We start from the raw sequence: 27,388 nt of genomic DNA on the forward strand, positions 1-27,388 counted from the left end.
CCCCTTTTACACCCCCCTGCTGACGCCCATGATCCCCTCCAACTCGCTGCCCAGCGGTACGAGCATAATCATGGCATGATCATGGCCTCCGAGGTCCCTCGAAGGGCTTAATCGGAAAAAGAGGAGGAGGCGGCGTTTCTCCGCGGGGAGTCGCTCCCACCCCAGTCATCAACAGCATGGCGCGAGGCAGAAGAGTTCAAGAAAAAGTCTTATTACGTCGATTTACTGCAACTTCTACTTGCACATTTTTGTATATTGTGGTAGAACGGTGAACAGCTGCTCTGGAGACGTAGATAGACAAGTTGTGATGCATACTGAATTATTTAATTTGAGATATTCATCTGGACATGTTGCTGCTAGCGCTACAAGTGCGCCTTTTGATATATTTGACTGCAATCTGTAGCTCCAGAAAAAAATTAGCTCCGTTCATAAAAAATTCTGATTTCCGTAAATAAAAATAATCACGCTGCAATTTTTTTTATTTAAATTTTTGCACGTTGTTTGGCGTAGCTTTTTGAGTCTGAGCACGAGGTTTGATACTGTATAGTGAAGTCCGTGTTGTCCTTCTTTTAATATTTTTAATATTACGCAATTTTTGCCGGTCGTATTGCGGTGTTTGTTTCTACTAGAAATAACCTTAAGCCGGAGTCAACTTTGCACATGAACACACAGCGCTTCAATGTGCCTGAAATGGTAATAGCGCTATTCAAAATTATGTCGTGTCTGCAAGCACATTCCTAACATTTAGCCACCGAGTAACCGAAAAAATCAATTTTACAGCTGTTCGACTCTCAAAGGCTAACATAAAGTTTGTCTACGAAATAAATTCGGTACTCTGCCCCTTCAGACGCCGCGAGCCACGCAACGAAGCATGCGTCTACGGTTTTGGCACTCGACGAGAGTCAATGGTCTGCATCTCCATATTTTCTGCTCACAAAACAACAACCACTCACGTTCACTTCGCTTTTTTTAAAATAATTACTGCATGGTACCGCGTTCATTCACGGTGCAATTACAAAGGAACCATCGCCAATGTCTGCTCCGAGAGTGACACAATTCGTAACTCTCAAATTACGCAGATAGATGATGTGACGCGACTACTCGCGTAGTCACGTGACATCATAACGTCATGTGACACCATTATGTCACGTGATATTGCGACGTCACAAGGCATTATGAAGTGAAGTCACGTGACTGACGTCATGATGTCAAGTGACAGCACGAAGATACCATAGCCGCTATCCCTGCCACAACGCGTCAATTAGCTTTGTAGAAAGTTGTTTAGGAGGATGAAGGAAAAGCGGTACGGCAGTCTCAACAAAACAACAAAACAACCTTTTCTTTTTTCCTCACAACCCCCCCCCCCCCCCCCCCTCTACCCACATCGGCTGATCTCCTTCTTCTACGTATCGCGACTGCACTCCGTCAACAAAGAAACATATATCGCTAGCGCGTGTGTTTATAGTTTTAGAACATACCTCCCCTTTCAATCCATGTCCAGAAGTTGCCGGAAACAAAAGAGTTCGGGGAGCCCGGGTGAACGCAATATGAAGCACGACGACACGACTGGCACCACCCACCCGCGATGCCTGCGACTAGAGGTCTGCACGGGCCGAAATTCGGAAGCATGGCCCAGCCCGGCCCGTTGTCTATTGGACCCGGACTTGCCCGCGGCCCGCTATCCATTTCCGACAACGGGTCCGGCACGGCCCGAAGCAAATTTTCGCGGGCCAGCTGCGCTTTATTTTAGCCCAGTACGAATAGCTCACAAATTTCGCGGCATGTCAGCTCGCTTGCCACTGCTACACATAAGTTGATTACGGCAACCGATAATAAATACTGCAAACTTTTTTTTTTTGCTGCTATTATTAGTTGGATTACTCTGCAGACCTAGGCAGCTTGTTAAGGAAAATTATCCCGATCTTCCTTTTCTGCGACCAAACCCGCGCGGAAAGGACGGGAAAACAAAAATGACAAGCAGCAGTAAACAAAACCACGTGTCACAGTTGAGAAGGAAGGGAAACATCGCGACGGGTTTGAACAAAAGACGGACAAAGTTCTAAATAGGCCACATTCGCTGCGCACAACCGTTAAAAAAATAGTCGCTGTTCTTTGCGGTGGTGTGCGACAAATTGTTCAGGAAAAGTACCCCTCAGGGGAACCACTCGTACGTACAACTGGTTTACGCCGGCGATGGTGCGCATTGTGTAGGCGTGTGTGTGTACGTGTGGGAGCCTGGAGGTGAGAAGCGATGGGATGGCCGGGAACAAAAAGGAACGCCGCGCCGCTAGTCCTCTCGAAGAGCATTCGCTGCATACACCGAACCGTACAAAAACATTCACGCACACACACATGCTTCAGCATCTGTTTATCCCCCACTGTGGTTCCTCTCCCAACCCCCAAACACGCTTCCGAAGAACATTCCGCTAAAAAAAAAAAAAAGAAGGAATGGCCGGCTTGGACCGCTTTGCCCCCCCTCCCCCTTTAGACTTGGATGCAAGACCCGTAGCGGACCCGGGCCCTTCATGAATGTAGCCGTGAAGCCCGAGGCCGGCCCGCGGTCTGGCCCGTACCAGTGCAGATTTCTACCTGCGGCACTGACGGCAAGTCCCTCTGTTATGACTTAGAGACTGGGCAGACATCGCCCCCATGCGTCTGGCGATGGAGTTAGCTCATTTACACCATAGCCTCCGAGATTCCGAACGAGATTCCGAAGCGCGCGAACGCTTCTCCGGTCGTCCCATTCGTGCAGAGAGGGCGTAATCGAAAAAAGAGAAGGAGGCGCCGTCTCTCCGCGGGGAGGCGCTCCCAACCCAGTCATCGACAGCATGGCGCGAGGCTGAAGAGTTCAAGAAAAACGGCGTGTTACGTCGAGTTACTGCGACTTATACTTACAAATTTTTGTGTATTGTGGTAGAACGGTGAACAGCTGCTCTGGGGACGTAGATAAAAACTTTGTGATGCTTATTTAATTATTTAATTTGAGATATTCATCTGGACCTGTTGCGGCTAGCGCTTCAAGCGTGCCTTTTGATATATTTGATTGTAGTCTGTAGCTCGTATAAAACAAAAAACAAAACAAAAAACTCCGTATATAAAAATATATTAGTATTTCCCTAAATAAAAATATTCATACTGCAATATATATATATATATATATATAAACGAATATGTGCAGATGAATGAACCGTACTTAATCCAATGAATTAAAGAATCCAAGTTTTCAGGAACCCGCCGAAAGCCAAAAAATGGCGGATCCAGGATTTGAACTCTGGGCCTCCCAATGTCCGGTCGGGTGTGCTAACCACTACACCACTCCACCTAAATAGAATGGTGGCGGAGCCAGGATTTGAACTCTGGGCCTCCCAATGTCCGGTCGGGTGTGCTAACCACTACACCACTCCACCTAAATAGAATGGTGGCGGAGCCAGGATTTGAACTCTGGGCCTCCCAATGTCCGGTCGGGTGTGCTAACCACTACACCACTCCACCTTAGCTTTCTGGCGTTTCCTACCTGTCTTATTAATGCACAAGAAACGAAATGTGTCCAATCGGAGGTGTTCTGGAAACACGCCGCCGCGTGGAACGCGGTACGACGCTTAGTGTCACGTGGTACGTGCTCGTTTGTGCTCCAGAAATCCTCCCACTGTTTGTCTCGCCCCGTGTACATGTAGTATCCTTTGTTTATGAGCTTTTAGAGACACGGTATCATCATCATCTGCGAGAATCAAGAGCCACGTTATTGAATATACAACACGGGCACTTCACGTCATCGTACGTGGTCTCCGAGGGCGATATAAACGAATATGTGCAGATGAATGAACCGTACTTAATCCAATGAATTAAAGAATCCAAGTTTTCAGGAACCCGCCGAAAGCCAAAAAATGGCGGATCCAGGATTTGAACTCTGGGCCTCCCAATGTCCGGTCGGGTGTCACCCGACCGGACATTGGGAGGCCCAGAGTTCAAATCCTGGATCCGCCATTTTTTGGCTTTCGGCGGGTTCCTGAAAACTTGGATTACCCGACCGGACATTGGGAGGCCCAGAGTTCAAATCCTGGATCCGCCATTTTTTGGCTTTCGGCGGGTTCCTGAAAACTTGGATTCTTTAATTCATTGGATTAAGTACGGTTCATTCATCTGCACATATTCGTTTATATCGCCCTCGGAGACCACGTACGATGACGTGAAGTGCCCGTGTTGTATATATATATATATATATATATATATATATATATATATATATATATATATATATATATATATATATATATATATATATATATATATATATTTTTTTTTTTTTTTTTTTTAACGTTCGCACGTTGTTTGGCGTAGCTTTTTGAGCCTCACGAGGTTTGATATTATATAGTGAAACCCGTGTTGTACTTCTTTTAATATTTTTAATATTTATTACGCAATTTTTGCGGGTCGTATCGCGGTGTTTGCTTCTACTAGAAGTACCTTTAAGCAGGGGTCACACTGCTTATACATTACACAAAAGACAGGCTGCAGATATCAGTCACCATGATATCCGTGGTTCAAATGCTGCGTGCCAAGTGTCTAATTGAACTCGTTGCGTTGCGGCATTCGAAGCTCAGATCTCGTAGTGACTCGAGTTTGAATCTGTTTGCGGACTGTCTTTTGTATGATGTACAAGCAGCGTGACCCCGGCTTTGGGGAAAAACCTTTGGTGGTGAAGTACAACCACCTCGCAATGATTTCGCCATTTGTTTTTATAAACTTCGTGATGATTGTTGGTACTCATTGAAAAGGTGGGGCGTTATCATGTAAATGTCTAGTTTCTGGCACAGTAGCACAGACCACTGTATCCCGGAATGCACTTTGTGGTGTAACTTAATTGATATGCAAGCAACCAATGGGATCTCAAGAAAAAGAACTCTGGTTTATCCGCTATCCATTTCCGACAGCCGGCGCAGCCCGACCCGAAGCTAATTTTCACGGCCCAGCTACGCTTTATTTTAGCCCAGTATGAATAGCTCACAAATTGCGCGGCATGGCAGCTCGCTTGCAACTGCTACACATAAGTTGATTACTATACCCAATAGTAAATACTGTCAGATTTTCTTTTGCTGGTATTATTAGTTTGACCAATCTGCAAGCCTAGGCAGCTTGTTAAGGAAAATCACCCGATCTTCCTGTTCTGCGACCAAACACGCGCGGAAAGGACGGAAAAACAAAAGTGACAAGCAGAAGTAAACAAAACCACGTGTCGCAGTTGGAAAAGAAGGGACACATCGCGACGGGTTTGTACAAAAGACGGGCAAAGTTCTAAATTAGCCACTTTCGCTGCGCACAACCGAAAAAAAAAAAAAAAAAAAAGCAATGTTGTTTTTTGCGGTGTCTGCGAGAAATTGTTCAGGAAAAGTACCCCTCCGGGGAACCTCTTCACCCCCATTGGGAATGCAAGCACTCGTGGCTACAGATGGTTTACGCCGGCGAAAGTACGCATTGTATAGGCGCGTGTATGTGCGTGTTTGTGGTGAGAAGCGATTGTATGAGGGCGGCGGCGCCGCCGGGGACGAAAAGGAACGCCGCGCCGCTAGTCCTGTGGAAGACCATTCGCTGCACACACCGAACCATACAAAAACATATACCCACACATCTGTATCTGTTTATCCCCCACTGTGGTTCCTCCTTCCAACCCCCAAACATAATTAAAAAAAAAAAAAAAAAAGCAATGGCCGGTTTGGTTTCCTTTGGCACCCCCTTGTAGACGTGAATGCAAGGCCCGTTTTGGCCCGGGCCCTTCATGAATGTTGACCTGAAGCCCGAGCTCGGCCCGAGGTCCGGGCCGGCCCGTGGCCCGCGTTCTGGCCCGTACCTGCGCAGATCTCTACCTGCGACGCTGACGGCTCGCCCTCTGTTATGACTTAGAGTTCCTGTATAGGCTCCCTACGGGAGCCAGAGTTGCGCATTTGTTTTCCCCGCGCCGCCACGCCGCTATTCGCCGAGATCCATCACGTGAGGAGCAAAGCATCCTGTGGCGTGCAAGAAAGCCGCCTTTACGGTCGCTCCGCCGACGTTTCTCTTGCCCCGGCGTATGTTTCCCTGCTTTCCGCCTCCTTTTCCTCCTCTCCTGTTTTCCATGCGCGGCGGCGCGCGCGGCGCCGCTATTCGCCAAATTTAGTCACGTGAGGAGCAAAGCATCCAGCTCGTGCGGGAAAGCCGGCGCTACGGCCACGCGCCGAGGCTGAATGCGCAACTCTGCTACCAGGAACTCTATTATGACTGGGCAGACAGCGCCGCCTCGCGGCGAGCGACGGAGTTAGCGCAATTACACTCTTCTGCTGGGGAGCGACTCGAATGGGACGGCCGGAAAAGCCTTCGCGCGCGGGCTTCGGGATCTCGGAGGCCATGATTACACCATGGCCTCCGAGATCCCGAAGCGCGCGCGCGAAGACTTTTCCGGCCGTCCCATTCGTCTCGCTCCCCAGCAGAAGAGTGTAATTGCGCTAACTCCGTCGCTCGTCGCGAGGCGGCGCTGTCTGCCCATGGTCATGATAGAGCCTATTCAGTTACTCCAAGTCATAACAGAGGGGCGAGCCTTTTTCTTTCTTTAATTTTTCCTCAGGTAAGTTCGCTCTTTGCAAATTTTACAAAAAAAAAAAAAAAAAAAAAAAAAAAAAGCACCATCTGTGGGCAACGCTGCACAAAGTCGTAGCGTGATAGATTAAGAAACCGAATTTTGCGGTCGATTTAAAGAGCCTAGCGTCTCCTTGAATCACCCTGTATAACGAGCCGGTGGTGGTGGGCCGCGGGGTGTTGGGGTGCCGGCAAAAGCTGGAAGCTCGATGACGCGCCAAAGGTAGGGTTAATTAGAATTTAGGATGACCTAATGTGTGTGCTATTTATAATCATATGCTTGTCGCACTCGCTGGCAGTCGTTCCCGATCGAAAAAGCGTCGTCGAATGTACGGGAACGGCGGACACAGTTGAACCTCTGAACTATTTAGCCGGCCAGAAATAGCTTGTAAACGATAGTAGCGGTACGCGAGGACAATTGGACTGAATCCTGTATTGTTTGTATACACCAACTCATGTTTACAAGCAAACCGGAGCGCCGCCAGCGGACGCCACCGACGCCGCGCATGCTCGATGGGGGTGTGGGCAAGAAGCTCGCCAACCATTGGAATGGGATGTTGTCGGCGTCGGTGCGAGTCCCCGCGATCTTTTTCGCGTTGGACTGGTTGATTCTACGTCTTCCTGGCAATGTCTGACTACTTGAGCGGTATCAGCGAAATTCGCGAGGCTCGTTACACCGCAAAACTCAGCGTGAATAATGTAACATGCGGCGATTCATTCCGCGTGGACGCCGCAGAATGGACGCCAAGCCCGATTCAGAGGGTGAGGTTCTGCTCGCTATTTTCAGTCATGACGTCGCTCGGGCTGCAAAAGCCTGAACCGTAGCTGAGATGTCGACGTCGGTACTGAAAATCGCAGGCAGAATCGGACCGAGTGAATCAGGCATAACAAGTCGGTGATGGCCACTGGTAACAATTATAAACATTCCCGTATATCTACTGTTTACACCGAGCCTACTCGCCCGACGCAACCTTCAAACTTGAACGTCTTTTGAGGTCTGCGCTTCTTATCGCAATTACCGGGTCAACGTTTGGTCTACGGTCCGCTGTCGTTTGAACGAGCAGACGACAAGCAGAAACGTTTGAGAGAGCAGACGACAGCTCGAACGATGCGGCGGCCGTTTGAACGTAATGACGCACTGAACGTAGTCCGCAGGTGGTCCGTGCAACTGGCGGTTTTCTGGCGTTCATGTTGGAACAAAAGTAAATCTGACGACCACTAGTATCCGTGAATTCAATAGAAAGTGCTTCCTGCCCAAGCAATCGTGGTCCGACGGTGTCAAAACGCCGTCGGACCACGATTGCATGGGCGCAAAACGCATGAAAACTGACCTTCAAACCGCTCCCGACTCTTTTGGTACAGCCACAGTCGCGGCGTTTTGACGAGAAGGCAGGTTTTTGTCTTGGTTCTTCCAAAGTAACACAGGAATGCACGTGCCCCATGCCGGCTTCCGCCCACAGCCCTAGACAGGAAGTGCGCCCGACGCGCCACCACCGCGCCGTGACGTAACAGAGATGAGTTCGTGTATAGGCTTTGTAAAGTAAATGCGTTACAATTTCGAACGCGTACATTGCGTAATTTAGGCATGGACCGCTCTCTTCGGTGTCCGTTTCTGAAGTCAGCTTAAAAGTATACTATGATGATAACACACCGGCTATCTGTCTGAATGAGATCTCTGTGGAATATTGAGTTTATCGATTCCATCGAAGCATTCCGGCGAAATCGCCGGAGTCGCTTAGCACGATTCCGGCGAACCTGCGAAGCAGCTAGGTTCCACAGAAAGGACATCGAGATTTTTTTTTTCATTTTTTTTTGTTGACATTTGTGTGACATTTAGGAGAAAATAAATGCTGGTTTGCACTCGTTATCACCATCACTTGCTTGTTTTTGAACTGCTCACCGCTACCCCGAATGGTTGTTTTGAAGCGTGACATGACAACACGAGGACAAACCACACTGACCGATTGCCTCTAGGCTAGGTGGCGCAAGCTACCGCCCATAGACAACCCGTAGAGACGACGCGGCTGCCACGGAGACACGCATGCGCAAAGTAGGGCAGTTCATCGGGGCTAGGGGGACCACCTTCCTGCTAGGGACACGCGGGGCAAGGGGGGGGGGTTAAGGGATCGAGGGGGTAGTGAAAATTTATGAACACGCACACCACGAACCGAGGCTCTGTTTCTGTTAACACATTTATTATCCTGTGCTGTTTATACACCAACAAATTGCATTGCAGCAGTTAAGATAAAATAGTTTGCACTCCCAGTGGTATATTTTTATGCCAAATATGTTATTAAATGTGTCGAAGTTGAAAGTTCAAAAATCAACTGCAGCAGCACCTAATGGATCAAATTGAATTAAGAAACAGTAAATCTTTTTCGGCTTATTGTTTTCTGTCAACGCTTCCTTTTATCAACATGGTCCTACACAAATTTTTAACATTATGTTCTTTTTCTTTTTGCCTTGTGTGGCTGTCTTAAAAAAAATCCACGGCGAAACTTTCGCGTTGATACAGCGATGTGAAAATAATGACAATAAACGACCAATTTTCTCTTACAATATTTTGCGACTAAGGGGAGAGACAACGGAGCATGCGCGTCGGGTCTCCTGCAAGAACGACGGTCGCTTCCCGCAAGGCTTGGATAGAAAATGGCGTACCATTGCGATTCACACGGTTACCAGTGACCTCCGCGCTTCCCCGTGTCCCGTTGCTCGGCAGTGCCATGAGTTGCAGAGTGAATTTTACGACAGTGTGAAATACGGGACATTTTGAAGGTTTAGAAATTTCTCGCGGGACGCGGGACACGAGCCCTCAATGCGGGACAGTCCCGCGAGGCGCGGGACGGGTGGTCACCCTAGTCGGGGCGCGCTTGACCAGCGTTAGCCTACGTTGGACTGTGCGCGGTCCAAACCAACGCGTTTTTGTGCGCGCGTAGGTCGTGTGCTTCCTGGAAATTGCGTATTTCGTGCGTCGCACTGATTCCTTGCGCCTTCCGGGCGCGCATAAGGAAGTTGGATGATTTCACCTTTTTCTGAACGCGCACGAAAACGCGCTGTGACGTAGTAGGGTGCTCCTCTCCCATCATCCTCTCCCGGCCAATCGTCGGAGGGCACCAGTTCCGGCTCCGCGTCTCTTCAAAGCGCACCGTCCTAACCAACGCGCACGCTTGTCACTCAGAAAGCGCACCGGAAACAGCAAAAACGTCAAGAAATACGCAGTTTCCGTGAAGCGCACGACTGTCGCGCACACAAAAACGCGTTGGTTTGGATGGGCGCTTCTCGGCGCGGCGCGCGTTGCGTTCGTCGACGTTGGACTATAATCCCTGTAGCAGCTAAAGCGCGCGCTTCTTTATTTATTATTATTATTTTTTTTTTTTTTTGCGGGGGGGTTTGCGGGTTTTTTTTTTTTTTTTGGGGGGGGGGGGGTGAACCCAGAGCGCGCTTTAGCTGCTATACTAGCGGCGAGTTTCCTCGCACCGCACGCGCCGAGCGAGCAAAGATAGCGGTGATAGCTTGAGCGCACTAAGAGGTGCACTGCCGAAGCTTGGGGAGCGCCGAGCGAAGGGCGTGAACACATCGGAGTAGGCCACACACCCTCGCCCCCCAGTCTCACTCCCAGGCGGCGCAGCCTGTACTGCGAGCCACGCGCTCCTCTGTTCGCATTTCATTTTCCCCCGATAGTACATCAGACTGCGGGAAGGTAAATTTATGCATTTCTATGAACATACAATGTTTGAAATTAAAATAAACCAGTGCTATTTCTACTAAAAACAAAAGTTTGTTTTAGACACAATCTAATTGGTAACAAAAAAAAGATAGTCGTGTTTATGTCGACGCGAGTGTGTAATATTTTTTTTTGTAAGAAATTAAATTTGGTGCTCGATAGGGCAAGAGGCCTAGCGAAAAATCTTATTTGTATAAGAAGTATCTTGGTTCAATAAGCGAATATGATCAAAAAAGATCACATAGGAATACATAAGAACCGTACAAGAACAACATAAGGTTATATAAGTTATAAAAAACTCCTTTTGTGTTTCTTACATCATATAGACTCTTATAAGGTTCTTAAATGTTTTTCTATGATCGTATTTGATGATATGCCCATATGAGACCAAGAAATTTCTTATACAAATGAGATATTCCACCTTGATAATGTAGTCATCCCCTTGCGTTCTTAAAATGTAGACGCTTGGTGAATGCAGCAGAAGCATGGGGAATGCAGCCTCTCAGCACTTTTCCGCGGGGTGAACATTCCCGAAGCCCCTCTTCTTCCTTGGTGCAAGCCGATGTATTTATTTCTTTTATTTATTTATTTCAAATATCCCCCGGGCCAAGGGAAGTGGGTGCTAGTGAAGTGATCAGTTATAACTCTCCTAAACAACGTGCCGTCGCTGAAGGTGACAATATTGTCCAGGAGATAATTCCAGCCCACAGTGGCGTCGCAAATGGGGGAATAGAGGTAAGCCGTTGGCCTGCATTTGGGCCGGGCTATTTTGCAGGAATGATGAAAACTTTTAGAAACACAGCGAGGCGGGTGAAGGAGGAACTGATGTAAGGTTGGGCGGTAATAAATTTTGCGCAGAAGGCAGTCGGAAAATCTTACGAGTAGAAAGATTGTGAATGTTGAGCTTTCATGGCAGACACACTGGAAAGATGGGAGTAATTAGGATGAAATTAGGTTTTGGACAGATTCAATTAGGTCTGCTAAAGTAAATTGGTGACGACTTCAAATCGGAGGTCGGACGAGGCCAACATAAAGAAGACGTTTAAGGACAGAAGAGGCGGACTTAAAAGTGCTGCGCAAATATCCTAAACTGCGGTTGGCTGAATCTATATGAGTATGCCAAGAGAGGCCGGTAGTAATGTGGACCCCTAGATACTTATACTCATTAGCATAAGCATGGGCTATACCGTGAAGAGTGAATTTCGGTTGGGGCTAAGATGAAAAACAAGAGACATGCATTTACACTTATTTATTGATGCTAAAGGGGTACACCGGCGATATCTTCATGGCCCCCGATTTGCCTAAAAATTTGCTAAACACACCAACAAACATCACTGAAATAATATAACAAATATTAGGTAAAAATGTTATATTTTTTTTTTCGCGAAGTTATCGCATTTACATTGGCCTACGTTTTGCGGCTGGCTCTCGCGGTCTCGAGACTGCGCGCGCGCCTCCGCCGGATTTCCCGCGCTTACGTCGTCTGCTCTTCGTTAGCTTCTTCCGTTTCGGCTCTCATCTTTCGCATATATCTGCATCGAAATCGCATTCGCTGCCTACATGGCAGGTGCCGACGATGACCTGGTGATCAGCGTGAATGTGAACATCCTAGCCTGCTCGTTAATCTTGCGACGTCGCCGCGCTCTGAAGGGAAGGAGGCGCAGGTTTTGGGTCCGGCCGAGTTGGCGCTACCGAAACACCGAGAGACAGGTCAGTGCTTTGATGCACCGGCTGCGCGCCAGGGATGAAGGCTACTTTCGAGAGTGTGACAAAATCAACGCGACATCCGTCACAACGCAGGCGACATGCAACAAGTGTCACGGAGAAACTCCCCTATTATTCCGAATCCTTACCCGATAATTTCCCAGCGGTTCTCGTAGCGTCCTTATCGAGGTTTTTGTTTGTTTGTTTGTAAACGTCTTTATTGGGCCTTTTCGAGGCTGCTCTTGTCCTACGGCATCAGCAGCGGCGGGGGAGAGACACGGGGGATTTCTTTCCTTGGCGGGCCGTGTAGAAGCAGGGCTCCAGGCCCTCCGTCTGCGTGGACGAAGAGGCAGAGGTGCTTCCACAGGAGTTGAACAGTCCCGAGCGACGTGTCCTGGGGTAGAATCCAGTCGATGTAGCTGGTGGGTCGGTGTTCTGCCGGTAACTCCGACAGAATGCGTTCCCGGGCTCTGGCATAGGTCGGGCACTCCCAGACCAGGTGCGAGGTGGTCGCCGGCACTGCGCAGGCTCGGCACTTGCCTTTGTTGGGATCATCGCCGAACATCTTGTGCCTGAGTGCCGGCGTGAGGGCGGTGTTGGTGATAACCCGCCTTATGGTGACCTGTGCCCTGCGGTTCAGGTCTGGAGGCATCGGTGGTATCTCTCGGTTGTGACGGTTCGCGGCGGCGGCGTCTTGTCTCAATCGGAGGAGGATGGCTTTACGTTCCTTCTTGGCAATTGCCGCTAATTCCGCGGAGTCTGGTAAGTCGTCCGGCGGGCCAGTTTCACTCGGCGCTGGGGCGTGTCTGGGCTCTTTTGTGTTGTTGGTTGCGTCTGACACGGTTGATCTGCGCAGTGCTGCTCGTGCCTCGCTGTGAGCCCATTCGTTCGCCCGGATACCCGCGTGTGCCGGGACCCAGTCGACTCGTAGTGTGACGTTCCTGTCATGCAGTAGGCGTTTCGCGACGTCGTGAATATTTCGCACTCGTTCGCTCTGACTCTTGATTGCGTTACGGCACTCCAAATATGCCTCCCTGGAGTCCGTGTAGATAGTGATGTCAGTCACCTTTGTTCCGACGGAGTGACGTTCCTTTGCGTGTATTGCTGCTCGTAGAATGGCTTCAAGTTCGGCCCCCTTCACGCCCACACCCGGGGGCAGCGCGCACGCATCCACTTCGAGGGTGGTGGTGTCAACCCAGGCTATTGATGTTCGGAGAGGGCTTCCGGGTTCTTCCGGTGACGGCTGTTCTGCGGCCGCGTCGGTGTAGATGCAGACGTGTTTCTTTCCATCTCTGTTTTTGACAAGCTTCTCGTGCGCTGCCGCGAAACGGGATCTCCTCTCAGGATGATCGGGGCCCATGTGACTTGGGAGCGGGGCATCGTCTGTGAGATTGATTTGTCGTTCCCATGGCGGCTCTTGCACCGGGGGGATCGGCGGTGCCGGTTGTGGGAGGTCTCCCAGCTCTGCGAGAATCCTCTGCCCAGCACGTGTGCTCAGTAGGCGAGTTCTCTGTGCAGACAAGAGTTGCTCGGCCACGTCGGCCAGCCTGTTCAGCCCGCCGTGGGCATAGAGGTCCGCAGTCCAGGTGTACTTTGGAAGGCCCGTTACGATTCGTATCGCTTCGCGGTTTAACTTTTCCAGCTCCTCCCGTTGTTTTGTAGTGACGTGATGGTAGTTGTAACCGTAGAAGATTCTTGATGAGAACAGAGACTGGACGAGCTGCCGAGTTTCTTTCTCGCCGGTTCCCCATCTTCTGCTGGTCACTCGGCGAATGAGGTGCAGGATCTGCCGACTTTCCTTTTTCACGCGGGCCATCCACGTGCCAGCTTTGCCGTCTTGGTCGATAAAGAGACCCAATACACGGACCGTCGAGCTGCGCTTGATGGGCTTCCCGGCCAGGTTCAAAGTGTAGAGGTTTCTGGTCTTCTCAGCTTCTCGCTGCGGGCCGGAGAGAACGACGACAAATTCCGTTTTCTCTGGGGAGGCGGTCATACCTACCTCCTCCAAAAATCTTTGGACCTCGTCGAGTCCTCGCTGAAGCGTATATTCTTGCTCCCCCACGGAGCCGGCCACTGACCAGAGGGCAATGTCGTCCGCATATAAGGCGAAACGAAGCTGTGGGATCTTGGACAGGCGCGGAGGCAGTCGTGCCATGACCATATTAAACATAGTCGGCGACAAGACCGCCCCCTGCGGAACGCCGACGTGGTTGGTAGTTTCGGGACCTGTCTTGTCTCCGATCTTGACTTTAAACCGTCTATCACGAAGAAAGCCGCGGATGAAGTTGAGCGCTCGCTCGCCTACGCCCGCTAGGCCCGCGCTCTCGATCACCGCCGCGTGCGGGACGGAATCAAACGCCTTTTGGATGTCGACCGCGACGACCGTTCGAGGCTGAGATTTCGATGGTCGTTCCAGAACATCGCGATATAACATAAGCAGATTATCTTGCGTGCTCAGGCCTTGTCTGAAGCCTGTCTGGCAATGGTGGAATCGGTCCTCGGTTTCGAGCTGCCAGAGGATTCTTGCGAGAACCATTCTTTCCGCCAATTTGCAGACATTGCTCGTGAGGGAAATGGGTCGCAAATTTTGAATGGAAATCGGCGGTTTGCCCGGTTTCGGTATCGGGATCACGAGAGATTCCTTCCAATCGTCCGGGACGGAGCCCGTCTCCCACACGTCATTGATCCATTCAAGGAGTTTGGACTTAAATTCCGTGGGTAAATTGCGAAGTTCCGCGAAGGACACGCAGTCCGGTCCGGGCGCGCTCCGAACGTTAGCCTTGTCGAGCGCGGCCTGTAGCTCGGCCAGAGTGAACGGCGTATCGTTTGGGGCTGCTGTTCTCGCTTCGTCTCCGTGGTCGTAGCAAGTCTCGTTCTTCTCGTTGGGTTGTGGGAAAAACGTTGTTCCGGCCATCGTGGCGATTTCCTCCTCACTCTTGTCGAGTCGGAGAGCTACCATCTGTGCTGCCGTCCGTCTTTTTGACTTGCCCTGCCAGCTCCTGAACATGTTCCATATTTGGAGTAGGTGCATCCGTCCGTTGAATTGGTTGCAGAGGTCCTGCCAACGTTCTTGTGCCAAGTTCTGGGCGTGTTGGCGCGCCTCTTCCGTCGCCTGGTCAAGGCGCCTGCGCAACCATGGTTTCTTGCCCCGCTCTCGGTATCGCGTGAGCGCTTCGATGCGGGTATCCCACAGATTGAGCAAGTGTAAGTCAGGTTTGGGGGTGTCCGGATCCACGTTTACCGTGCGTGTGGCTTGCGCCTTTGCTGCTCGCAGACGTTGGACTAGGTCGCAGGGCCGTGTTTCGCCTTCCAGGACCTCCCATTCTTGTAGTAGGTTTCTGTAGTCCAGACTACCTTATCGAGGTAGTCTGGCCGCGTTTTGTCATACAGAAAGGAGCAAAGTCGCGCAGTTTCGAAGGAACCGCTCCGCTGGGAAAAGCATTGGGGGAAATAGGGATTGCAGACGAAACGAAATGACGCTACTGTCCTGAAAGACGCGCGGAGAAATGGCTTGCGCGCTGCCATGGCAATCGCAACGTCACTATCTACGCCACCCTTTATTGGCTCCCTTCTTCTGCGGCAAGAAACGGCGCGCCTTCAACTGCGCGCGAGCGGGTTGCCTGGACTAACGTTGGCCTGGAGCCCTAATCTGGACACTTAGCGAAAAAGTCGGCGAGAAATCTGGCGGCCGTGATTGGCCAACTCCGCACTTGACCTTGGCGCCTGCCAATCAGAGCCGCATTATTTCTCGCCTTCTTTTTCGCCAAGTGTCCAGATTAGGGCCCCTGGACGGCGCCGAGCTGCGAGCTGCTGAGGGCGAAAACTGGTTTTGGCCGGCAGCCCGCAGCTGCTTGCGGCGTGCGGCAAGCCTCCAGGACGCTAGTGTGATCGGGCTTTTACACTTCAATTTTTTTTTTCGTGTTATAGGCGCCAAGTTATGTGCATTTTTCTTGTATGATCAAACCGCAAAAAAAGATAAAGTAATTATGTTCAGTTCCTGCATGTACATAATGTTTCTTGAAATATCGTGCTTATCATATCAGTTACATCAAAACAGTAAAACGTGTTAATTCATAATTTAAAAAAAAGTAACGTGCCTAACTTTTTATCGGTAACGGTAACGCGTTCCTTTTATTTTGAAGTAACAGGGCTGTAACGGGTAACGGATTTCGTTACTTTTTTCGGTGACGCCGTCTAACACCAACCCTTGTTGGTGTTAGACTGGTGGCAGCTGGTAAAACCCGTTTGCTCTACTGACGTCTAACCCCTGGTTAGCTCAGTTGGTAGAGCCCTCCATCTGTAATGGAGAGGTCCCGGGCTCGATACCCGGACCAGGCGGATTTTTTCGGTCGCGCACCAGTCACCTAGCTGTGTTCGGAGATTTGTGGTTGTCCTTTGCTTCTCTTGCTCCCCTTCTCCAGGGGTTATTTTCGTCCTTCATGTCCAGCTCGCTTGCACCTTTGCATTTCATTGCATTATAATCATTGGTTTGAGACGTCCATTTTTCTGTGTCTTTTCCTTCGACTAAGTTTCGCCTTTTGTGCAGCAGTCTCGGACACTGAAAAAATAATCAATGTCCACCAGCTCGCCTGTACCCGACTGTTACCAAACGAGGGCCCCGCAAAATAAATCCTAAAATAAGTAACAAAAATGTTAACGAGATCCTACTCTTCGTAAAGGTATTTTTTATGCTTTTTTAGAGTTTCCCCTTTAGAAATAAAATAAAAATTACCACACTAAAAAAAAAAAAAAAGAACGTGGTTTCTTTTTTTTTTTGGTTTTGTTTCCGTAGATATGTAACGAGTTCCCGTTCCAGTTTGACCGATGCAAGATGGAACGGCGGCGTTCCTCCCAAAAGGAACGCGTTCCAGGAACGCCGTTCCGTACAACGATGCTTTTGACGGAGTTGTGTCGCCTCACGATTTCTTAAGTGTCCTGTTCGGGCATCCCTTGATACGTAGAATCTGACCAATTCTTAGCGGCCGTCTTTCCGTCTGACGAATTTCAACCCTTGTTTTAATGGCATTTCACTTCGGTGCTACTTTTACCCGGCCATGCATATGCAAATTGTTAAGCTGACGCCCTGGTTCGTTCGCTAATTGTGTCTTTCTTTTAAATGTGACAGCCCATGACTCTAGGTGATTATGAATGCAAATTTATGCAGTAATGAATTCGTAGTTTGGTGGGCAGGGTAGCTCTTGACGCTTCTCTTGGACAAGTGAATTGAATTTTTCCATAAAATTTAAACGATCGCTCCTCGTCAAAGCCTCATTCTTGCGTCCTGTTCTTTCTCTCATTCGCTCTTATACTCCCGCGAATCTGACTTCAGTGGGATGGAAGAACGCACACACAGAAACAAAATTATACTCAGAATAAGGGACAAGGAGTTTTAAGAAAAGCTAAGATCAGAAAATGCTTCCTTTGCTATAACGATTGAAATATGCCGTGCTAGCGTGTTTCACATGGAGCGAATTTGCTCCTGAACAGCGCGATTCCCGTCGCCACGGAGCTCTCTCTGGTCAGCCGCAGCGGCAGAGCGGCGCGGTTCCAGAAGGTTTGACTACCTCCTAAATAGAAAGCCTAGGTGCGTCACTAAAGACCGCCTTAGGCCACATATTTGACAAGGCTACGGCATCAGCGTTCGGCTAGGAGTCGTGCTCTCACTGATTGGGCACGAGTTACAGCGGAATGGTGATGCCGTATCTACTCTGTAACCTACGGTGGCCTTCTTTAATGACGCAAGAAAATTCAGCACTTAAGGCCCGTTCACACAGTTGCGTTCGGAGCGACCACTACGCTTACGAACGAATGCAACCGGTTGGAACGACGAGTTACCATAGCAACGAAGCGCCAAACGGTCGTTTCGTTCGTGTTCGTTCGCAACGCAAGGAGTTGAGCCGGGCTGAACTTTTTCGTTACGTTCGGGAACGACGGGAGCGACAGACCAATCACAGGTCGAGGAGCTCGGTCGCGCGCGTTGCATGGCGGTCGTGTCAGGCTCCTTCTATTTGAAAACATGGCGTCGGTGGTGATCGTCGACATGGACGGCATGGTAAACGCTCATCGTTTCCCGTAAAAGCGCTATCCTTGACTGTGAATTTTCGTCGTGTGTCGTTATGATAACCGAGCACGTACTAGAAGGGAAGATCCACCTACTTGTGCGGCGATCTCGTGGCGACACTCTCAAGACAGCAGAAACGCCCGTGCCGTCGTGTTTGTTTACTTCGACTACAGTGGTGCTTTTTTAGCATTTGTGTCCTCGAACATCACCCGGATTTCTTTTTTGGCGCATTCCTTGCGTGTGCTCCAGTTCAAGGTATTACTGGTGCGTACCGTATAAAGGATGCGAATTTGTTACTCGTTTTCATCGCCCGAAAAAGGTGATTAGTGTTAGCATTTCTGAACGCTCGCATCGTCTGTCAAATTATATTTCTACGTTGCTATATCGTTGCTAAGATTACATCGTCTTTTATAATCGTAAAAAAGGCGTGTGGCGAGATTTGTACTGTTGGCAAAGTCGTGTATTAAAGTCGTGATCGTGCAAGACGGCGTACTGCATCTTTTTTTTTTTTTTAATGCACTAGCCTGCAAGCGTATCCTGAAAAAAAGAGTAATAAACCTTGAGGTCATAGAAGACGGTCTGTCCATTTTCTGTTACGCAAGTGAGTGGCAGCGCGTCCCCTTCTTTTTGGAGGCACCGCTGAAACAGCTGACGGCAACGGAGAGACGGTCGCCGTGCTGCCGACCCGCTGCGCTTGTTGCAGTGGTAGCAGGAGTGTACGCGCGGCGCAGAGCGATCGTTCCGGTCGCTCTGGTCACAACGGACACAGTCGCGGATAACGGGTTCATTTTAGATGTCTGAACCATCCTTTAAACAGCTATTGTAGGCGCATAGCAGATCTTCGTGACTGTACGCCGTAGCCGAAACCTCGGGCTGCTCCGGTGAGGATACCCCGCGTCGGGCACGAAACCGTCCGCCATGTTTGTAAGCGTAGCTGGGTTGCTTCCTATTGGCTAGGAGCAAGAGCTGAAGCTCGTTTCTTATTGGCTGTTGATTCGTGTGGTTGCATGCGGTTGCATGTGTGTGTACGCGTCGCGCACAGTTGTCGTTGAAGTCGCAGCGGTTGTATTCGTTCGTAAGCATAGTGGTCGCGCTCCGAACGGAAATGTGTGAACGGGCCTTTAGGCTTTCTCATCTATAGAGCTGTTGGGTAGAGGAAGGGAGGGAAAGAAAGAAAAGCCAACACCTCCTAGATAAGAAAGCCTAAGCGCTTTCCTGCGTCACTAAAGACGGCCACCGAAGGCCGCAGATTGGACCCGACTACTGCGTCTGCGTTGGGCTAGGACTGTTTGAACACGAGTTCCAGCCTAACGCTGACGCCGTATCTATTCTGTGGCGGGGTTGGCCTTCTTTAGTGAATCAGGAAGATTCAGCACGTGACTCACACTGTCACCTGACGTCATTAAGTCGCATAGCGTCACTGCACAACGTTACTTGAGAATGTCCTGTCATGGTGTCAGCTGACGCCAGGTAAGAGATGACGTCATGCGCGGCGTGACGTCAGAGTAGTGTCGAGCGGCGTGACGTCAGCGGTGTGATGTCAATGTGGAATTTTTTGGCGGAGTGCCGAAAATGACCCGCACCGATATGGAGCCCGGCAGACCGCGCGAAACCCGCGAAGTGTCCCACTAACTGCTAGCGCAGTAAAAAGTGCTGGAAACTGAACGCCACGGAGACGCGCTGGAACCACGGATACCGGAAAAGACTATAAGGACAACGATCCCACCGACCAACCGACCGCCAAGGATTACCTAGGAACGCTAGGCCTAGCAAAAAGGCACTCCGACGCAACGTTGCTTCGATGCTCCGACGAACCTGGCCAAGACCATCCGCCCACGAACGATTGGCTTGCTGAATCAAATATGCCCACGCGACCCTTTGAACCCTTCCCGTGTGAATAGTTTGAACCCTGATCTCTTTTTTGGCATTTAACCTCGTCGACCTATAGCTGGCTTTCAGATGCAGCGGTGGCGAACGCTCTCATCAAAAGGGACACTCATCGGTTATATTTTTTTTTGTGTGTGTTATATTCTTATAGAATTCTCAAAAAACGCCATATGGACAGTCTTGTGCCCGTTACTCCAAAAAAGTAATTAATTCCAGTTACAATTACTTGGCCTAAAACGTAATGAATTACAGTCACAAATTACTCCCCGTAAAAAGTAATTGATCAATTACTTCGTTACTTTACTCAATTACTTTTGCTTTACTCCAAAGAAACACGCAAAATACCTGTAATGTGTTTGAGGGGGGAATTTTGGGCCCTATCAAAGATAAAACACATTCAGTACTATGATCTACCCTTTATTTTAGGTTAATAATTTTAGGAGGATCAATCTATAAAGTTTTAAAGGACTGGAACAGGTGTTCCATATAAACGAGTCTAGCGCTCTCCACGTGCGACAGAACTGAATTCCATGAATACGCGACGGATGCACTTGGGTGGTGGAGGCACGCACACCATTCCAAATATGGCATCGGCAAACTTCAAGACACGACTCCCTTGAAGTTGTGATTTTTCTATGGTTTACCCTATGGGTTGGTTTACCCACTAGAACGAACTGATTGTGAGACCTAAATGTGGTTCTTGCGTTTGGGTAGATTTCAAAGACTCCTGCTTGATGAAAGTTGTTATCCGACCGTGACCCACTTGATCTTCTTTCTTGATCACCAAACGTATCAAAACCACAGCTCAACACGAAATATTAACGCAGAATCTTTCAGCTGAACTGATTTTGCCGTTTAGAAATTATTAAAAAAGCAGAATTGTCAGTGAACTGCAGGCTTCAATGTTTCTCACGCGTTTACAGCCGCCTTACGCTGTCTCAACTCCAGTGTCCAAGTCAGCCACCGTTTATTCCCAGAAAACTCGGGCTGTGTTCCCTTTCCCTGAAATGTCGGTTAAGTTCCTGTGGGCACAATCCGCTGACGAGAACCCCAGCATTTTCGTTTCTAAGAACGCAGGTTCAGCTTCGAAGTCCCAAGCCGTTTGGGTATGCTCCCCGGCCAGCTTATTGACATCTGTCGAAAGTTACACTTTAAACTGACGGCAAGGTTGATGCTACGTTTGTTTTTTGTTTTGTTTCAATCAGCTGCTGTTAAGTTTTTGCCTTACGAATCCGCTAGTGCGAAGTCAAGTGAAAGAAGCCACATAGCTTGTTGGTCCAGCCGGTACTTAGCTTTCACAGCGCTGTTAAGGATGAGCAGGGGCGAGGTCTCGTAAGAGCTTTTTTCGGTGTGTGTCTGCGGGGTGGGCGCGTGTAGGCAGAAAACACCCACAAGCAAATAACAGTTTCGTGTGACAAAAAAAAATTAAAAACAGGAAAAAAATGTTGATTGGTTTCTGGGGAACAAAACGCAAGAAGGTGGGAAGGAAAGGAGGGGAGAGGGGGGGGGGGGGGGGGGGGGGGTCGAGCGGAGATATGAACCACGGTCAGTGTCCACGGTCCTACTCCGCACGACCCACACGCGACAGTTTTAGTGGCCATTAGTTTTCTTCTCTTTTGTGCGCTCAAAGTAGTCACTTCGTTTTTCAAAAAGTCGTAGAAAGTTGAATCCCCCAACTCGGCTGACCGTATACGAACGAGTCCAGAAACAGGCTCTCGCTGGCTTCTCGTGCTTTCCGTGAATTCCTTTCCTTTCCCACGCCAACACCCTCTTAGTTAGCAACCCCCCGTCTCGTGTTGCCATGCTAAAAGCGCGAAGGCCATTGCATCGTCTTTCTTTCACTCTATTTCCCCCTTTGACTGGGCGGACGAATTGTAACGAGTAATTTCAGTAACACGTTACTGAAAAAGTGATGACATTATATTACAAATTACATTTTCAAAAAAGTAACGGATTAATTATAAAGTGACAAGAAGAGTAATTAATTACAAGTAATCCCGTTACTTGTAACGGATTACTTCCAAGTCTGCATATGGATTGCCTGCGCAACATGAGTACGTAAATTTTTCTTAGTATGTCCTTTTTATTTCGACATGACGGTATACTCCAGCACATGTCGAGTTAGAGCAGTTTTTGCGAGCTACTCAATGCCGGTCTAATCTTCCTCTGCCGAGTGTCACGTCAGCATCGAGCCGCGGCTGTCTAACGGCCCAGCGGTTCATAAAATCGGCTCTAAAATATCGTTCCCAAAGTGGTTACCAAGAGCGCTGTACTGCGGTTCCGCTCCCAGTGTGAACCGGTATCTACGTGGCTCTTGCTGACACCTTTTTAGTTGAAACGTATCTTCCATGGACGTCGGCTCCGTCCCGCCTCTCCGAAGCCACGAAAGACGCCGCGGCGATTTGTTTTCATGTACGCAGCTTTGCAGAGCCTTTCGGACCGTCTCTTTCAACAACTATGGTAGTTGTGTTGATGTTGACTTCGTAGCGCGATGGAGTTTTTAGCAGTCATAGCAGTCGACTAAGGCGGCTATCCGGTCATCAGCATATTCGGCCACTTTTGATGGGGTGCGGATACCAAATTCTGAAGCTCATTTCTTTGCTTCAACATGACGTAGGTAACAGTAGAACCTCAGAAGCATCTTTATTTCGCTGGAAAGCGCAAGAAAACATCTTTTAAACTGAATTAAACGATAACAAAAAACTACCTGGTTGCTGCTTATGAAGCGCCGATGGAATGTCGTGACGGAATCGGCCTCCAACGGCAGCGGCACTGTATGGGATGTACGCTCGCTAGTACAGATTATTGGCCAGAACGCAATACCGAAGGTTTGTTGAAGAAAGCCAAAGCGCTGCTGGCCACCTTGGATTCACTCCGCCAGCTAATCGCTTCCACTCATTATTTGACGTCACTGACGTTAGGGGCTGATGAACTATATTTTTCAACAGCGTTTTCAACGTTGAAAGCCGCGCGCTGCTTTCAACGTCGTTCTCGCCGAGCAACGCCGACCTCTCGATGTGACCCGGGGTTACGTCGCAGAGCTCCGCCGGTATCCGCTTTTGTGCGCGGTAGTTTCTGTGCGACGTTGTGAGAATTCAACGATCGTCTAGCCGTCCACCTTAGTCGCCGTCGAGAAAGAGAGAGAGAGAAAACACCTCTATTCAAGTCGCCCATGTCCGGGCTGCCTTTCCGCCGGACATGGCCCGGACATGGCCCATGTCCGGGCCATGTCCGGGTGAGGCCTTCCGCGGGGTGCCTTGGCGGGTTAGGTCGGAGTTTGGGGAATGTTGTCGAAGTCAAGGGTCCCGCACATGGGAGATGTGCTGCGCTATGCGAGGCCAGAGGACAGTGCGGAGGTTCGAGGGGCGAGTGGCCCAGCAATCCCTGGTAAAATGAATGTGGGGAGGGAGGAGATGTGGAAGGAGAAAGTGGGGAGATTGTTGGACGCAAGGACAAGACCAGCAGGTGTGTCTGGCGTCGGGATAGGCGCCACATACCTTACAGTGGGAGACGTCGGGATAGGCGCCTTACCTTACAGCGGGGTCGTGGCGCTTTAGACGCTGAACGTCGTGGCGATGGTGAGCGGGATTCACGGCGGAGAGACGGCGCTGAGGAGTGCGGTCGTCGGAGGTACTCCTTGATGTCGCGAGGGCGTTCGCCGTACCTCGGGCGTGGGTCGTTCGGGTGGAAACTACGCAGCCCAAGTCGGCGGTAGGGACATCCACGGTAGATGTGGTCGGCTTCCCCGTAGTGGTAACAGAGCGGGCGTCGGTCGGCTGTTCGCCATACGTCGGTCTTTCTCGGCAAACGGTTGCTACGGGCGGACGTACCATGGGCTTGTCTTTCCTGGCGTCGAGGATACTGCCGCATCGGTGGGTCTCGTCGGGGTGGTGCCGTGGCTTGGCGATTAGCTTGCGGCGGTCGTCGGGCCTAGGCCGCGTAGCTCATCGTCGGTTCCTCTGGCGTCGTCGTGTTGTGGGAACTTCTGGTTGGCGGGCTCGGCGAACCTCCTCTCGGACGACCTCGGCGAGCGACAGTGAGGACGGGCGTCCAGCAGTGGGGAGCAGCTTCTTTAGCTGTTCACGTACGACGTCGCTAATCTTCTCCCGAATTCCAGTCAAGCAGTAGTTCAATCCAGGTGGCGAGGAGGCAACTACACCTGGGTGTTGCTGGTATAGTGGGTTGCCCTTGTTCTTCGTCTCAATGAAAAATCTTTGATCGGTCGTCGGTGGGTTAAGTACGAGTCCACTGAAGATGTCGTCCTTCACTCCACGCATCAGAATACGCAGCTTCTTTTCTTCGGTGGCCTGGGGGTCGGCGCGGGAGCTGAGGTGCAGGACGTCTTCTACAAAGCTCGTGATGCTCTCATTAGGGCCCTAGGTCCTCGATTGTAGCAGATCTTCGGCCCTCTCTCTTTGTTGTTGACTGGCGAAGGTACGCGCCAGCTCATTCTTGCATAGGGTCCACGAAGTGAGGGAGGCTTCGTGGTTTTCGAACCAGCGCCTTCCAGTACCTTCAAGCGAGAAATAGAGGTTCTGCAGGCGCTGGTCGTCACTCCACCCGTTGGGGGGGGGGACACGCGGTCGTTCTGGTTGATCAAATCTTCGACGTCCTCATAGATCTCGCCGAGAAAGGGAGCAGGTGTCCGCGGAGCGACGGCCAGGACGACGACAGGCGGGGTGATCACGGTCGGGATCTTCTTCTTCCGGTTCTCGGGCAAGAGACCTAGTTCGGGGGACTGAGCTCTTGATACTACGGCTTGTTCGGGCTTCTGCGTCTTCGGCGAAGGGTAGCCTTCCTGGGCTGAGCGCGTCGCTTGGCCGGGGTGCCTTCGGAGGGGTACGCTTTACGGGCACATAATGCAATACCCCGCACCTCCACCAAAATGTCATGAATGACAAATGATGAGGCGACAAAAATTGAAACAAACTAAACGTTTAATGGGGCAAAATAAAAAAAAAAGGAAACAGAAGATAACAATAGAGCGTCGCGGGCGTAGATGGCGGCGTAACAGCGGGATCGAACGCTGGGGCGAGACTGACTGCGGCTTGTCACGCGGAGCACCTTTTGTAGCTGCGTGGGTTTCTAGAACATTCGACCTAGAACGTTCGACGCGTAGAACATTCGTAACTCGATCACACAAAGAAGTTCTCGAATTTGCGAGAACGTCAAGAAGAAAGATTAAATAAAAGAACATTCCGCTGCTTGGAATCGAACCCAGGTCTACCGCGCGACAGCCAAGCACGGTAACCAATCGGCCATGTACGCGCTCGCTCAGCGACGCGCGTGGCAATATCTTGAAATTGAGCACACACACGCAGTACGCAAAATAAGAAATCGGGGTGATGTTCGAGGAGACAAATGCTAAGAAAGCACCACTGTAGTCGAAGTAATCAAAGACGACGGCACGAGCTGTTCCGCTGTCTTGAGGGTGCCGCCACAACATCGCCGCACGAGTAGATGAATCTTCCCTTCGAGGACGTGCTGGGCTATCATCGCGACACGTGACGAGAATTCAGTCAAAGATAACGCTCTACGCGGAACTAGTGCCACTAAATAAGCTATGTTTCAGAGTAACGCTACTTGCCAATTTGCGTCTTAAAATCATGGTTGCCAGTTTTTTGAAGCTTCATCTGAAATCGCAGGAAACGCTTCTCTGCCCTCCACAAATATTTAAACAGTTCGCGACAGAGCAAAACAATATTACATGAACTTCCTCACACCGAATCTAATGCTGAGGAAGTCGCATTTTTGCATCGTGACCATCGGCAGTTGCGGCTGCTCCAGCACAAGCACCAAAATTGCGATGCCCACAACAATGTCGGGGGACAGAGCGCCGATACTCTAAGCGCAGCTCATTTGGTGGCTTTACGCAGAACGATGGGCTTCCACCACGCCGACCACGTTAACGATCACCACCGACAACATGTTTTTCAGCAGAGAGCAGGAATCGCGGAACAGCGCAGGTGCATTCTTATCTTTCTCTTGCTTCGTTTACCACACGATAGATTGCGCGTAGCTCCGAGCATTATAAAATTTGACAATTTCCGTCATATCGCTAATTATTCAACAAACTGTGGATCAGAATATTGTTTAACAAAACTTTTAAGAAACATTCGCCGGCTATTTATTGTTTATGATCGCGGTGCTGGTGAGGTAGGTTCTTATCCAATAGGCGACGTGGATTTGGCTGACGTGCCGTGGCACCGCGGATGCATCGCAGTGAGAAGGCAGAGAGCTTTCGAAGGAAAGAAGGTGTAAAAGAGTCCGCTTTTCTTTTAAAAGTTCTATATCGAAAATGTTTTTTTTTGGCTCTCTATTTTTGTTTTGGTCTTCGTTTCATACATTTTACGACATGCGGTGGATGAAAATCGACTCCAAAATCGTTTCATAGTCCCTTTAACTTTATAAAGAGAAACTTTAAACACGCACCTCGTGACGTCAAAGAAATACTTTTCATTACTACTGTACGTTCCCTCTTAGAATATGCAGCTGTAGAATGGGATTCCGACCCTAAAACCTTAATTAATAAATTTGAGGCCATCCAAAATTGCTCTGTCCGTTTTGTTACAAACTCTTAGCATTTTGATAGACCTGATATTGCTTCTAAGTGGCAACGTCGAACGAAACCCTGGCCCCACGACCGTAGCACAGGCTGAGGCTCTAGCTAGGATTGAAACTTTTGTTACCCAATTACAGGAAGGTCAAGCAGGTGTCGTGGTACAACTAAAATGTATTACTGAGGAGCAAAAACGCACAAGTGATTCATTATCTGCCGTAACAACACGTGTGACGACTATTGAAAATGATCTTGTAATTTGTAAATCCAAAGTAAACGCGGCGACTTAAATCGAAACTAAAGTCGAATGCCTTCTTTCCGAGATTGCACTTTTGAAACGGCGCTCCGACGATGCTGAGAGTCATTTCCGACGATCGAACTTACACTTCTTTTGGGGATTCAGGACACTGCTAGGGAATCGTGGGCGGAATCCGAAAAAGTGGTTCTCGACGTATGCAGTGATAAACTATAGGCATACAGATTACCCCTGATACGATTGAAAGGGCCCATCGAATCGGCAGGTTTTATCCTAATAAAAACCAACCTATTATCGTAAAAGTTTTTTTTTTTTTTTTTTTTTTTTTTTTAACACGAAGAAATTGTGCTGAGATCGTGTTCCAAGCTAAAAGACACCAACGTGTCGGTTAGCGAGGATTACCCAAAGAAGGTACGATTCGCCCGAAAAATGCTTTTACAGTTCGCCCGAGCCCAGGGAGGCCTCTACAAACTTCGCGTTTACAGATTACATTTGGGGAATAAACTATTTATTTTCAATTACGAGACTAACGAAATCTGTGGGAGCAGCCCAAATGAATCGGACACTGCGTTAACAAGTCTGCTACTTTCA

The 27,388-nt window shown here is 49.6% G+C and overlaps 1 protein-coding gene across 1 annotated transcript; it reads right to left on the reverse strand.

Annotated features, from left to right (window-relative positions):
* Positions 1–12,252: 12,252 nt before the first annotated feature.
* On the reverse strand, positions 12,253–14,027 carry LOC121833799. Its single transcript, XM_042287431.1, has one exon. It carries the CDS (start codon positions 14,025–14,027, stop codon positions 12,282–12,284), a length of 1,746 nt encoding a protein of 581 aa, XP_042143365.1. The 3' UTR covers positions 12,253–12,281.
* Between the last annotated feature and the right edge of the window lie 13,361 nt (positions 14,028–27,388).

This window comes from Ixodes scapularis, unplaced genomic scaffold, assembly GCF_016920785.2.
Source record: "Ixodes scapularis isolate PalLabHiFi unplaced genomic scaffold, ASM1692078v2 PGA_scaffold9__187_contigs__length_104089568, whole genome shotgun sequence".
Taxonomy (NCBI): Eukaryota; Metazoa; Arthropoda; class Arachnida; order Ixodida; family Ixodidae; genus Ixodes; species Ixodes scapularis.